At 35.6% G+C, this 16,347-nt stretch overlaps 1 protein-coding gene across 1 annotated transcript; it reads right to left on the bottom strand.

The window, feature by feature from the left end:
* Nucleotides 1–1,391: 1,391 nt before the first annotated feature.
* On the bottom strand, nucleotides 1,392–15,417 carry LOC129300556 (protein SPA1-RELATED 2-like). Its single transcript, XM_054939128.1, is given in 8 exon segments — nucleotides 1,392–2,550; nucleotides 2,867–2,926; nucleotides 3,483–3,800; nucleotides 4,647–4,793; nucleotides 5,681–6,126; nucleotides 6,129–6,517; nucleotides 7,225–7,382; nucleotides 13,874–15,417. Coding segments are annotated over 8 exon segments (3,132 nt in total). The 5' UTR covers nucleotides 15,296–15,417; the 3' UTR covers nucleotides 1,392–2,358.
* Between the last annotated feature and the right edge of the window lie 930 nt (nucleotides 15,418–16,347).

Genomic DNA, 16,347 nt, shown 5'->3' with positions numbered 1-16,347 from the left:
TAAGAGATTTAAAACTTGGTAGTACTTTGTATATTTCATAAGATTTTAAGGTAATTAAAATCATTATGTGGGACTTGATAATAATTTTACTTTTTTTAATAAAAAATATAGAGAATTACAAGTTGAGGGCGCACATAATTGAAATTGGTGGCTTAAGGAGAGGAGTGAAATGCATTCACGATCGATTTGGTAATTGAGATTTTAAGAATTGGTGAAGTGAAGACGACAGAGGCAGAAGAGCTTGGTTAAACAATTATAAATGTAAACTAAACTTTTAGGAAGAATGATAGTTAAGTTTTAAAAGATATTAAATTGATAACAATTATGTTCTAAATAAATATTTTGAGAAAAATAAATTACAAATTTCAATTTAGACAATGCGAACAGGAATCTCATTTATAATATAAAGTTACATTTAAAACTTAAGTACTTTATCTAAAATGAAAAATCTTAAATTTGCAATCATTTAAATTAATATCTTAAAAGATATTGAATTGATAACAATAATGCTCTAAATAAAATTTTTAAAAAAATAAATTACAAATATCAATTTATACAATGCGAACAGGAGTCTCATTTATAATATAAAGTTACATTTAAAATTTAAGTGCTTTATCTAAAATTAAAAATCTTAAAACAATCATTTAAATTATTATTTTAACTTATTTTTTAAAAGCCTGTCAAAAATCCAACTATTATTAATTTTAATCTTCCGAACGTAATGATCATGATTCAAATCATGTAATCATAAGCACCGTTCGACCAATAAAAGTCCTAATTTAGTATTCTCCAAAATTTAGGAATGTACTAATTTAGGATGTCATAATCAAGCTACACTCTGCCTTGTGAATTCAAATTTCAATTTGGCCGCTGACCCAAAAAAAAAAAAATCATTTTGGAAATTTTTATTTGGAAGAATGAAAATAAAGTCCCAAAGAAATTTATGACAACTGAGTTCCAAACAAAAATTTTTAAAAATAAATTATAATTATTGCTTTAAACAATTAAAAATAGGAATCCCAATTATAAACTAAGTTTTATTTAAAATTTAAATGTTTTATTTATTTGTAGTTAGAACTCATGTAGAATCAATATTTATAACTGATTTTTCAAAAAGTTTCATCAAAAGTCTAACTGTCATAAATTTATTGGCTCAAGACTTTAATATCATTCTTCCTTTGGATATTTGTTCCCATTTTTTGTTTAGACATTAAAAAATCAATCAACATCAGAATCAGAATTAATTAAAAAAAAATCAATCTGAATAATCCGTATAGCACATCTGAACATTTTTTTTTTTAAGTAAAAATATGATGCACCTTTCATATTGCACGAGCTTTTCCTGGAACCGTTTGATGAAAACTTCACACAGCTACACAAACGTGCCATCATTTGTAAAACATCTTCAATGTTTATTCAATGGTCAAACATAGTCATGCTATACACAAATATTTAGCCTAGATTATGATATCAACTTTCTAGAAGCTTCTCCTTTAAAGTTATAATAGTCATGCCTTGCGTTGCTGACCAAACATCTTCACGACAACAAGCCTAAAATTGCAAGTCCTTCATTTAAAAACCATGAAAAGGACCGCTGTACAACTACTTCCAGTTGGCTCCTACAAACACTTGCATATAAAGCGAGCTAGATTCTTCTAGTCGGATTCTTCACACTTCAAAACAACTCAGAAACAGCAAATTTCATTTTGCTGTCATAATCTTTGGGTTCAAGCTGTAAAAATATTCAAAAACTTTTTTTGAAAAGCTTTTAACATTCTCAAGTCAAAATTAATACATTAGTATCCATTAATTTTATAAAAGAGAATAACCTTTCCCAATCCGTTTAAATTTTATCCTTAGACAAAACTTAAGGATCAGTGTCAAACTACTTTAATAAATTGGGAAAGGTTGGCCTCCAAAAATAATGGATAGCTATATACCACATTAACTTAAGGACACTAGAAACTTCTGGAGAAAAAGTTTCTAATATTTTTATACTTCAAAACCCATCTTTTTTTTCTTGAATAGGCTTCCCCGTTCTAAGATTGATCCTCCAGATATTGCACATTCTGACAGGCATTCTCCACAACAGAACACCAAAAGTTTCTGGTTGAAAGCCGGAGCTTCGTCGTGTTGTATCCAATGTTCAAATTAGAACTGGAGTCGATTTGCAATCTCTTCTTCCTCCATCCAATCTTTCATAGCTGAAACTCAAACATCAAAACTTAGCCAGAGCTCGACATGTCTATACGATCTTAATAAGCTCCTGGCGATTAGGAGGTATCGGCTTGAGAGGGCCAAGGGTGAAAGGGTGGGAAGGAATCCCCAGTTGGAAGCCAGCCTTCATCTAGGACTAACTTAAACCATCTGCAACACTTTGATACACCCGCTAGAATTGGCAGAAACAACCATGTCTGAACTGCCCTTCCAACACACACTCGAAACAAACTGACCATTGTCATCATCGGTCTCTCTCCCAGATATGGGATCCAAGGACCCAAACTTGTGCGAGGTGATTGGCATGGGGAGAGATCTATAGTATGCATAAACCTGGAAGGAAACATAGTATCAAGACAATATATATACATGTATAGATTTATATAACTGATAAGCCTAACATTAATAACTTAGCCTAGCATAGCCTAGACCGCACTGCCTATTTAATCCTGGTAATGATCCTCCAAAAAATTGTTCAATTTAACAGTTGAGAATGATTTGAGCACCAGTTATCATCATAAACTTTATAAACAAACAAGACATTTATGCAGGGTTATTTCTTGCTAACCAAAATATTAATTTTAATGATTTTTTATGATAAAGTTATGACCAATAGAAAAAATGTTTAATGTAAATTAAATATATATACCTCATTTGTTTCTGAACCACATGCTATGTATCCATCAGCAACCGATAAACCCACAAAATTCTGTCAAAGCAAGAGATGCAATATTTCAGCCAACTGATTTAAATGAAAAAACATAAATAGGTCAGATTGATAACAACGAGTCAAATTTGTATGATGCAGCCTTTATGGATTGTTCATCACAGACATGAACAAAATAATTTCAGGCAAAGGCAAGCCAGAGTTCATGAAATTAATATAAACTAGAATAACTTGCCCCGCACTGCTGGGGAATATTTAAACTTAAAAAAAAAAAAACAGAAATCGAAGATACAAGGTTAGTGAAAAAAAATGATAATATTGTTTAAAAGAATTGTTGCTTGATGTTATTTCAGGAACAATAACACAGTGCGCAGTATCTTCCTTCTACATGAAGAGTTAAAAAAGCATATTTATTGCATTGTATATCGTTACAACATTTGAAATAGTAGTGAATATTAAATAATAGAATTTGTTTACACACACACACACACACATTAATCCTTCAGGCTATGCATGGCATTCAGATGCTCCATCTAACACTAGAAAAACTGGATTCCAAACATAAACTCTAGCCAAAATAATAAATTCAGAACCAAACCTTCTCATTAGTATGTCCTGAAAGCGTTAAGCTGCAAGCACCGGTGGATGGACCCTCAGAAGAGGTTTTATTGAGATCCCAAATCTTTAATGTATTATCAGTAGATGCAGAGACTAGTGTCTCAGAGTCTAAGAATTTAACATAGCTTACGGCTTTATCATGGCCAACTAACACACACCAAGGATTTCTAAGATTGCGAAGATCATAGCAGTAAGTAATGTAATTTGCAGATCCAAACGCCAGCAAATGAGAAGAATGAGGAGAAAAGTGAACACAGCAGACATTAGCATCATTCCTGATGGTGCCTAAACTGTTTTTCTGCCCGAAAAAACAGAGAAAAAAACAGAATTGTATCAGTTCTAAATCAACTAGTAGTTGTAACATCCTTTTGTTTTTCTTTGGTTAGTAGCTTAAGCTCAAGTGAAGTGACACTTTGATTCAAAATTTGTCCATACAGTGTATAATGTTATGACAGTTCAATCTTTTGACCAGTTCACCACGCATCACATTGTCATGTTTACGAAGTTTTGATTAAGAAAGTTCAAATACTTCATCCAGCCAGTTTTCTCAATATTTCGAGGAAAACAAAGACTTAGCACCTTTGATATATTCTTGAAATTGGGGAAAAAATAGAAGTAATAATATTTTTTTGAATTAAAACATAACCCTAAAATTACAAAAAAAATAAATTATAGTGCTTCTACAGGGCATTATACTTCTTCCTTCCTCCTCCTCCTTAGACAACCAGGCAGGAGGATGATTGAAGAAGCACAGAACATCAGGGGTACTATGAGCATGCCTCGCTAATCTATCTGCACAATACAGATATTCTCTAAACATGAAATTAAACCTAACAGACTTAAATCTACTAATAAACATTGCAGCTTATGACGAGATTAGGGTACAATATATTAGTGATAAAACAATCCTCTTTTTGCACAACAAGAATTTGATGCTTAAGACAGGATAACAGAGAGTATCAATTTTCTAGCTCTCATATTTGTGCCTCAGGATCATAAAAACTGAGAAAACAACCGATCATGAAGCAACCACAGTTTCTTTAATTACTGATACTGATTTTCTGTCAAGCAAAATATGCACATCCACAGGCTCAACTGCAGGCTACTAGTGTGCCTTTGAGCGTGCCAGCAAGAGAAAGCTTACCTCACTGATGCTCCACAACTTGACAGAAAAATCATCACTTCCACTGGCCAATTTTGTAGGGCATACTGGAGAAAAATCAACAGACCAAGCCCTCTTTCCATGTTCAGTGAAGCCAGAGAACTCATGACCCGTACTAGCATCCCATAGCTGAAAAGCATTTGAATACCCGTTGGGATAAGTAATGCCATCATGACATACAAATTATTGCAAAGAGATTTTGTACTTATTTCAGATTAAAAATTAAAGTCACTTCCAAAAGCTTTTTTATTTATTTATTTTTTGAGCAGGGCAGAGTGTTGGATACTGTGCAAGCATGCATTTTGAAATGTTCAAGTAACAAAGAAGCTCACCTTACCAAAAAATGAAAAAAGATGCTTATCAGTAATCACTCTGCTTATATGTACACATCCTTTTGTTTGTGCAAGCACATGCAATGTTATTTCAAAAATTATGCCAAGCAATGTTATTTCAAAATTGTCTGTTTATGGGTTTTTTAGTTTTACTAATCTATTAAAGCAGTACCCGTGTATTAAATTCATAATGAACACCTTTTTACTCAAAAAAAAAAAAATCCAAAATGGACAGCTTTTATCCCAGTATCCGTACCACAAAATCCAAGTCAAGTACCAGTTTCAATAATTCCTAGAGAACTAGATAATCTTAGATAAGAAACCAATCCATCCATATAGGATATAGATATCTTGCCTAAGAATAGTCGATATAATCTTAAGTAAAACTTAGAGAATCAGGTAAATTAATAACCCATGGTAGGCACTAACAATCTACCAATCAGAATGTGGACATGTTAGGTTCCAAAAGGGAATCATCAATCTTGAGAAAATTATTAGTGTTTTTCCATTCAGAAGCAGCATTGCCCATGAATACGTGAACAATTGCGTGAACTTAGACCCTAAAAAATTACTGCACTTTGGTCAGAGCTACAACAATTGCATGTAATAAATGAATAACTCCAAAGAATGTCTTCCAATGATAAAGAAATCATTCAAATGGTGTCTCATTCAAGATATACAAACCTTTACCACACCGTCATAGTCTGCGGAGGCTAAATAGTTCTTGATATAGTTATTCCAGCAAACACAGCTGAGCTTTGATTTGTTTGCCATCTCAACTACCGGATAATGAATATCAACGGAGTCATTGAAAAGTGAATTAAACTCAAATATCTTTATCTTCTTTGATACTCCAGCAGCAGCAAAATAATCCTCATCCCGATCAAAGCTCAGAGAGCAGATTACATTGGCAGGGCTGTTAAAATCTGCATTTCTTAGTATGCCCCGGACTTCAAACTTGCTACAACGGGCATACTTGCACAAACCATCAAAAAACGTTCCCACAGGATCTATGCTTCCATGTTTATCTTCATCTTTTCTAGTCACAGAGCAGTTCTCACGATTTCTAAGTAAATCTTTGTCTGAGTGGGGTGCAGACCCTGTTTCAGCAATCTGAATTTGGATCTCATGGAAAAGTAAGCACTTTCAAGTTGGCATATATTTTTCATCAATCTAAATTCATTTCCATTAGAGATTGAGGGAGTTGAGGGTAGCATTTCTAAAGGCAAAGGTTCTTTGTCAAGAGGCATACTCTCTTTCAGACAACTTGATTTATGCTGTGAGCTAGACAAAACCAAGGATATTCTTGAGTTATGCCTCCTCTCTACCTCTTCAATATCTGATTCCAAGCACCTGATTTGTTCAACCAGTTTGGAGGCATCATTCTGCTTCTGCTCTTTTAATGAAACGAGGAAATGCAGCAACACCTCTGATTCTGCATTCTCTTGGTCAATACTTGATGACATATCCTCACTGTAATCCTCCTGCAATCCATTTATCACTTCAGATTGTAGGATTTCCCTGTTGTGCAACAAAATTAATAAGTTCTTACAAGCATAATTGTGTATAAGTCAGATTTAATGTCCACAATCCAAGTGACTAGCAGCATATTTAATCAAATCATTCCTACATGTATTCACTAGTGAAAGAGAAATATGTCTCCCAGTACACCTTATCTCAATTTGGTTCTCCGAAATTTGAATGTCTAATTCCAGCAATCCACCAAAGGGTATTTTATCATCAATATCTTGCACATGTTAACGTGTTAACTGATAGCCTAGAAAGATGTGTGACATCACTTAACATAAAGCTGATACAGTCATAAGGTGTCCAGCTGACAAAGCATCATACCACTTGAAGAAGCCATAGCACAATATACCATTTCGGTGCCCAATCATGGCACATTTCTATGACAACTGGACATTTGATGGCCATATTAGCTTCATGTTGTTGCACACCTCCCATATCTTGTAAATGCACGGTAATGACCTTAACATGACAATAATATTGAAGACAGAATACTCATTGAATGAATGAAAACGAACAAGACGACCATGGAGAATCATATTGAGGCAGTGAATCATCTTTCAAGGACCAAGAAATCATTCAACTCAAAAAGGTATTTTTACATCTTATTAATAAAGTATTCTGAAAGCATTAAAATGATAAACACACACAGAAAGAAAAGACTATAAGAGAATCTTTTATTGACTATGAAACAGAATTACCTTGTTGTTGGGCGTGCTGATGGTTTGGGATGTAGCAATAGAAGACAAAATCCAGCTTCCTTAGGATTTTCAGATAGGAAACCTGGAGGAAGAATTCTCTCTTGAAGATCTGACATTGCTGCAATATGCGCTCCTTCAGATTCAAAATGGCCAAGTAACTGGAAGAAATGATCAAAATTTATCAGTTCATAAAATCATGTTCAATTAAAATATTTACAAATAAGACTTGATTGAGAATTATGGTGCAATAAAATATATTATAGTAATTTAAAGGTCTTTCACAAGTCAAAGCTTATGATGAATCAAGTTATTGCTTATAACTCGTAAATATTGAGAAGAGATAAAAATTAATACTCAGATGATCATTTTCATTCCATTTGAAATGAGGCAGCCGTGGAAGTAAAAAAACAATTAAATATGAAAGAAAAACCTTAAAAGATAAAGTGCCAAATGCAACAGATATCAGTAAGGGATAAGTCCAGCATCCACCGCAATTTATTGATTTGGAAGCAACCAAAAAACGAAATAATATGAATGATGGTTGGTGGTCAAGTCAAACATTAACAGAGAAAACATATGGGATTATGCCAAACAACCCATTGCTGTTGATTCTGTCAACAGGGTGGTGTGAGTATAATGAAAACCTCTGCATTACTTAAGATTAAGCCAAACAATCTACCCAAAAAAGAAAAGCCAGTATTGATCAAATACAGTAAGAAACAAATGAAGAAAAGAGGGGCAAAGGCTTCCCAGCTCTTGAGAGGCTACTGTCTGTCCATACAGTTCTAATTAAGTTTCTTCTTCCGTCTCCACTCAAAACTCCAGTTCAAATACTACTACAACAGGTTTCTCTTTCTGCAAAACCTTCACGTACTCCATGCTGAGTTAGTTAGGCTAGGAAAGCGTGACATAATGGAACTTGAACTAAGAAAGGATGTGATTCATGTTGGAAGTGAATTTGTCAGAAGTGAGATAGGAATTCCTCATTGTAGCCATATCCAACAGTGGAATAGGGAGTATCGTAAGTATATTAGTTGGCAACATGATATAGGCTTGTAATCTTTGTGGTTGGGGTAATGCTTCTAAATAAATTTATTTGCATAAAAGAAAAGGTTAGACTAGGACACCTAATCCTGAGACACATCATCAGAATTCACACTGGTCTCTCCTTCCTCTCTTGATCTCTTCTAGTTCTTTTGGCTTTACGAATTCATAGGGCTGGTCCAAATGGAATTGGGCACATCAATACCCTCTCCAGAAAACATCATCTTGTCCTCAAGGTGGAAATCCGGAAATTGTAGTTTAATGACATCATAATCCTCCCAAGTAAATTGAGGCCATCTCTTCTATTCGATTAATATGTCCACTTGTCCATTGGTCAATTTTCTGGACTTCCTCACAGCTTTATCAGTCTTCAGAAATTTTACCATTAGTTTCATCTGAAAAGATAAAAGAAAAGAAATTTTACCACTTGTGTTGAGCTGCAGCTTAGTGCCAAAATTAAGGCTGTTCAAATTACTTCTGGTGAAGAATTTAGACAGTTTCCATGCCTACACGCATCTTACATATAATGGTTTGGTAAAGAGAAGACAGAAGCATAGGGCTTTTGCTTTATAAGCACAAACTCTCTCACTTAATCATTGGCATGAGGCTGTTTTTAATGAGAATCGGCCTGATGCTTTTACAGCAGCATTTTTCTCATTAAAATGCTGCCAACTTCAATGGTTGGTCTTCATCCACATGAGAAACTTTATCACAAGCCACCTGATTATTCTAATTTGGGGGTGTTTGGTCATAAGTGTTCTTTAGACTCAGTGCAAATGATTCCCCCAAGCTTGATTATCATTCTAAGCCTTGCATATCTTGGTTATAGCCAGCAACGTAAAAGGTACAAATGTCTTGATATGCTAACTGGTAGAACATACATCTCACAACATGTTTTCAATGGAAACAAATTTCCCAGTGGCACACAAAGGAGTTGCAGGTTTACATTGGATGATTTACCCCAGAAGGAGTGGCAAATGCCAGCGTGTACTTGTGATAGACCTTCAAGTTATGCATGGGAGTGCCTGAACGTAACTCCTCTCTCCAACAACACCACAACATTTCCAGCAAGTGTCATCATCTCTCAAGTCTGGGTGCTCTTTCCTCGCAACCTGTCAGTCTATATGTGCAAAGGTTTCTAGAGTACAATGGGGATGTGACTACTAATTGTTATCTATTATAAGAGTTTTTATCATGTGAAGCCCTAGGAGTAGCTATATGGATGCTCCAAAGCATCGTGACAAATATGACCAGACTTCGGCCTACAGCATCAGTGGCAAAGCAAAGAACTTTTCTTCAGGCTTTAAAGACATCTCAAAATGTGATGGTGCAGATTGTTGATTTGGGAGCATTTGACCATATGGCTTCTTGTCATCTATTGTTTACCACTTGCTTACACCTCATGAGCTAGGAATGTTAAAGTGAAGATTGTAGATGGTTCCTTAGCACCTACAGCGGCAAAAAAGAGTATTCATATCTTAGATTCTATAGTTTTGGAATCTGTACTTCATATGCCTAAACCTAATTGCATTTTACTTTCGATTAGTCAATTGACCAAGCAATCAAATTGTTTTGCTAAATTTCTCCCATCCCACTATGTATTTCAAGATTGATCATTTAGTGTGACAATTAGTAGTGCTAAAGAGTACGAGGGGCTTTACTATTTAAAAGTCACTCATGTGAGTAACTCACTAACCTGTTGTAGGTAATTCTGCATCTATCTCAAAAGCTAATGATTATATGTTATGGCATAAGAGGTTGGATCACCTTAATTTTCATTACTTTCAATGATCATTTTCAAATTTATTCTCCCACCAAAATATTAGTGAAATCTAGCCATAACATATAATCTAGTAGTAGAATAAATTTGAAAATAAATTTGTGAAGCTCAATGACATTTAACAAGCTCATTACCGTCACTAAAATTCACTAATACTACCTACACAATGACTTGTGGGGCCCATCCCATGGTGCTAACCACATCAATAATATTTGGTTCATTACTTTTATAGATGACCATACCCGTCTCTGCTAGGTTTATATTTTAAAGGAGAAGTCTAAAGTTTTGTCTGTGTTCCCTTCCTTTTATACCATGATTAAAAACCAATTCCAATCCAGTATTCAAACTTTATACACTAACAATGGCACTAGATATTGTAATCAACCTTTTGGGCTGTTCGTGCCCCCCAACAAAATGTTATAGCTGAGCCAAAAAAATATACATACTCTAAAGGTGAGACGAGCCGATAACAATTCTCATTTTGACATATCTTATAAATAGGATGTTGAGTCGAGTTTTGTCCTTTGAACCACCACTTAAAAAATTACAGTGCATACTGCATCTCATGTTGAAACCAATCTTCCACATTGTATTTTTGGTTGTAAATCCTTTGTCTACCTTCACCAAAGTCCTAAACTTAAACCTCATGCTATTAAATGTCTCTTTTCAAGATATTCACCTGCATAAAAAGGGTACAAATGTTATGATCTTCTCTTTAAATGCCTATTTATAAGCCTTAATGTGACGTTTTTCAAAGATACCCCCCTATTCCAAGCCTTCAAATCATGAGGAGTTTGGGCAAATTTTAGACTTTAGGGAGTGAGGAACCTAAGAAAAATCCCACTTCAAACTTGCCTCTATCACCTGAATCTTTTTCAAATATGCTCGATCCTAGTTCACCATCACCCGTGTTTGCTCCAACACCAATGCTTGATCTCTCCCATCATCAATCTATTCTCTTATGCCAGAAACTGAGAAAAACAAGAAAAAAGGGGGAGATGTAGAAAGACCACAAAAGGGAGAGTTGTTTGTTTACACTCAACAACAGAAATAAAAAATAGTGAGTAATTGATACGTAAAGCACCAAGAGAGTCAACTCCACAGGTAACTCCTGAAGTTGAAGTATTAGGTGCTTTAAAACCTCGTGTTGTTCCTAAACTGCCAAAGGCCAACCCATTTAAGGACTTAGATGATCCAGATCAAGAAAATGAATCAACTGATCTTGATCAACCAATTGCTCTCAGGAAACAACATCAATCTTGTACTTTGCATCCAATCTAGAAACATATGTCCTCTAAGGCTCGCTCTCCAAAAGAATGGGCCTTTATCACTAACTTAGATAAAGTTGGCATTCCCAACAACATCCAAGAGGCACTAGAAACACCAAAATGAAAAAATGCAGTTATGGAGGAAATAAAAGCTTTAGAGAAGATTGGAACATGAGAGATTATGTAAAGGCCAAGAGGCAAGAAATTTGTTAGCTATAAATGGGTCTTTACCCCAAAATATAAGGTCGATGGCGTTCTTAATAGCTCCTCAAAAACAATGGCAGAGAAATATAAGAAATTTTTTAGCTCCTCAAAAACAATTATCACTTCATTAACAGCAATACCCACCCTCCCAATCTACATCTTCATCATATCTTTGTCGCCAGAGTACCTTTAACAACGGTAGAGCTTCAAATGCACCTAGCAAAAGTGAGAACAAGACAATGCACATGACACCATCGCAACACATGTTTTTTGTCAATAAATAAGGTGTAGGAGAGGAACCATATTTGTCATTCAGTACAATTGACAACAAATCACTTATTTTTTGTCGCAAGATTGATAGCAATTCAGCTTGAGATAGTTGATGGCATCCCAAATCTAGTTCCATGAGTTTGACAACATTTCAGATTTGGTTCCAAGAGGTTGTTCATGAAGAAAGTTATCAGAAACTTGTTGGGAAACTAATTTATCTCTCTCATACAAGACCTGATATAGCTTTTGCAATGAGTGTAGCCAGCCAATACATGAGTGAGCCAAAGAAGAAGCATATGGAAGTAGCTTACATAATTTTGAGGTGCATGAAAGGTACTCCTGCTAGAGGATTATTCTTCCAAAAACAGTAACGAAGAACTATAGAGGTGTACACAAAAGCAAATTGGGGAGGAACATATCCTAACCAAAAATCAACTTCTAGTTATCGCTCCTTTGTATGGGGAAATCAAGTTACCTAGAAAAGTCAACCAACGAGTTGTGTCTAAGAACAATGCCGAGTCTTAGTTAAGGGCATTGGCTTGAAGGATAATGGAAGAGTTGTGGTTGAGACAAGTCTTGAATGAGATACAAGTCAGAGTGGATTTACCTCTAAAGCTCTATTGTGACAGCAAGGCTGCTATAAGCATGGCCTTAATCCCACACAGCATGAAAGATCTGAACATGCGGATATGGATAGGTGTTTTGTCATAGAAAAAGTAGAAGAAGGAATCATATGTTTGACATATCTGCCTACCAATCTTCAAGCTGCAAATGTATAAATAAAGGGGTTGCTTAAACCTGCCTTTGAAAATTGTATAAGCAAGTTGGACATGATTAGCATCTAAAATCCAATTTGAAGAGGAGTGTGGGAATATTGTGTAAATAGGCATCACTATTGTACAGCATTTATTAGTAGTTATTAGGTTTTATTAGACATTACTCTATTGTCTTTTCCCTTCATGTATATACAGACAGTTGTATCTCAATATTCATGACATGAGAAATATTTTCTTCCAAAATACCACACAATCTCTCCTTATTCACATTATATAGGGAAAAGTAATGTTCACTACCAAATAGCCACCCAATCAAGTCTTCTCAAGAAAACAAGGGTAGTTCAACTCATTTGTATTTGTTCCTGTCCTTTTCCACAAATGAAATATTTGCTCCTTCATTACACTATGGCCTTTTACAATTTCATTCCCCTTCACCATGCTATGACACAAGCTCTACATTTCCATCACATTCTCACAAGGCTCCATCATCACTTTCATAATCAGTGACATCTCTTCATTTCTTGACATTCTATTTTCAATGCTTCCGCTATTTGCTCTGCTCTTGTGTTGACAACCCGTCATGAATGTACTACTCTAATAAGAAAACTGACGGAAAACTCTATATATAACTTAGGATTAAGCAGAATAACCACATCCAACAAAAAGGTAGAATTGATTAAGTGCAAAAGGAAAAAATGAGAGAGAATAAAATGAAAATGACTATCCGTCTTTTGAGAGGCTAGAGCCTCTCCATGAGTTTGATTAACTTTTTTCTTCCATTTTGACTCCACACGCCAACTCAAATAGCCTAATGTCTTTCTCTCTCCACCAATGCTTCAAGTATCCCTTAATGATGCTACGGACACCTCACCCTAGGACACATTATTATAGTTCAAATTGGTCCTTCCATTCTCTCATGATCTCTTCTTATTCTTTCAGCCACACATATCAAGAAATCTTAGCCTAATCGAATTAGGTTTTTAAGCGTGTTACCTTTTTCTCATTTTGAAGCTTGTCACATTAACTAAGTTACAGATCTAATGATTGATTGCTCAGGGAGCTCCACCCACATAGAAATGAGTGATGCTAAAAGCAACTTATTTATGTGTGGAAGCTGGCTTTATCATTTTGTTTTTCTAGAAACACCACTAAAGCAAAACATCAACTCTCTCTCTCTCTCTCTCTCTCACCAAAAAAATTCTCATTGGGAAATGAGGCTCAATTTAAAAGAATCAACATCATAAAAGAACACAAGCAAATTGCATCAGACTTATGAAAGAGGGACATTCACCAACTTCTTTACACACCTCAAAAAGAAGAACACCCAAGCAGTAGATATTTGATGATCTAGTGCAGCTTCCCTCAGGGCTTGCATACCATGCATTTTCCAATCTTTCACTCACAAAAGACAACTGCAATTGGCCTGCCTTAGACATACAAGGGATGCTAGAGATTCTCTGTGGTCCAACTGCATTGATTTTACTATCACAAGCACTTCGAAAATACTTGTCAGATCTTGGAGAGAACTGACTCCAATTCCCAGCAACTGTCACATTCTCATCAAATTTTTGTTTCTTTGACCTTATATCAAGAGACGGGTATAATACCTGCTCTGATTCCCTTTTTCTATCGAAAGAATCCTCAGAGGGAAGAATTTCAGAATTGACAACACTTTCAGATATCTGCTTGAGAATAGGTAAGCCAAGATACATGACCTGGTTTGATGGGAGTATTTTGAAATAAGATGGCTGCAGGCTAAGCAATGCTACTCCCTGAGAATGAGCACTTTCAACCAGACCAACAATGTTTCTAAATATATGCAACCGCTCAGCTTTTCTAACATTTTGGTGCCCAGCTTTCAACCACTCTCTTAGAGTCACACCATTGCAGTCAGACCCATCAGATCTTGGCACAGCAGAGCTATAAGAAGACTTCTCAGTTTTGGAACCAATGCTCAATGATCCATTAGAATCCAACTGAGTAGTACGAATGCCAACTTTCATCTGATTCAGATCTCTAGAGTCAACATGGAAGCAGTCAGAAGATGGACCTTTACATATGATACCCTTACCCTTCAATGTATGCTTAACAAAATACTCAGAAAACCCTGACCTGGAGATAATTTTTGTTCGTATTCCTCCATGAACATCACCTGCACCCCCTTTGTTTTCATCTGTCATCAAGTGTTCTATGACTTCGCTCTGATCACCACTGAGCGATTTTTTAGCTAATAATTCTTGGAAAGATGAAGACTCATTGTCCTCCCAGGCATTAGAAGTAGCCAGAACATTATTTCTGTACGCAGTATGACTTAGTGAATTTCCAGCTCCTGAATCACCAGTTAGCTGAAAAAGATGCCCCCATTGGTTCTGCCTATTATAAAATCCCTCTCGTCTGTTTGATGTACCAATGTCTAAACTTGAGCCATTGTAACTTTTCACCGTCAATTCTTCAACCATGAAACCATCATCAACCGAAAAATGGCTAAGAAATGGATGTTCTGATGTAGTTGTATGGCTGATAGTTTCGACAACATTTTTACCCTGCCGAATATCATCATATTCCTCTGGTGGGATCTGGGAGTAGTCTTCAGAAGGTGCCAGAATTTCTTGGGGTTTGAGCAATGGGCAGCTTTCAGGCTTCAGTGAATACTCATCATCTTTACTCTGATGTTGTGCACCCTCAACCACCTCCAATGTCGTTACCTCATCAACCACTTCCTCATTCATGCTTCAAAACTGACTTCATTCAAGTTGCACAACCACTTGCACGAAGTTAGCAAGCATCGCATAAATTACTCAAGAATCAATATGCCAGGACTAGTCTTTCTTCGTCGCAGCAAGTTTAAGTTCTGGGAAACATAAATTGAAAAAGAACATTAAAACCTAAAAATTAAACAGATATTAGAATAATAATAATAGCAAACAAAAAAAACCAGGAATAAATATGTCATTAGGAGGACCAGCGAATGAAATTACGGCAAAGATGAAAACATCTCAAAGAAGAGGATATAGTCATTGAAACATATGTAGCAGCAATATCACCACTTACGTGGTTCTCCATACAGAATCTCAACGCCACGAAAAACACACAGACGATAATCGACGATAAATCAAATAAAACCATCCCAAATCATGAAACCTGCTGGAAAATTATACTTTACAAAAAAGAGATTTCCAAATCAAAAGATGAAATTAAGGCAGCAGAGCAGGAGGAAAACAGAAATGCTTCCCTAAATGTGAAATTGAATGCTTTGGCGGTGGCATCTTATGAGGGGGCAGAGGAGAGAGAAGGCGAGAGAGAGGGGGGGGAACTTACTGGGAGGGGCAGAATTGGCAGGCGCTTCAGCATAGAAACGGAAGAATGAAGTGGCACAGAAATCAGGGGAGCATAGAGGAAGAAGAGGATCTCTTTCTATTGCTATTGCGCTGAGTCGGTCTCTGCACACCCAGAACAAAGAAGATAACGGCGAGAGTCGGGCTTCGTAATAGCCTTCGTTGATCCCACCGCACGTAAACGTTGATCATTATTGCACCGGCCTCCGTTAGAAAGCGAAAACAGAACGGAACAAATATTACAGTAGAAAGTAATTTGATTTAGATTAAAATATACACAATTCTTCTGACACTGATGTACAGAACTACTTATTTTTAAAAAATTTAAAATTAATCTCTCTAATTTTTTTTATTTTTTTAATCACAAAATCTGGTATAATTAGTTTTTAGTTATCTTATTAATAAAAATTATTATATTATATTAAAAAAATACACGTAATATCTTA

This window comes from Prosopis cineraria, unplaced genomic scaffold, assembly GCF_029017545.1.
Source record: "Prosopis cineraria cultivar Desert tree isolate PC_DT_omini unplaced genomic scaffold, ASM2901754v1 PC1645, whole genome shotgun sequence".
Classification (NCBI taxonomy): domain Eukaryota; kingdom Viridiplantae; phylum Streptophyta; class Magnoliopsida; order Fabales; family Fabaceae; genus Prosopis; species Prosopis cineraria.
The sequence above is the reverse complement of the archived record's forward strand: the minus strand, read 5'-3'. Positions and strand labels throughout refer to the sequence as shown.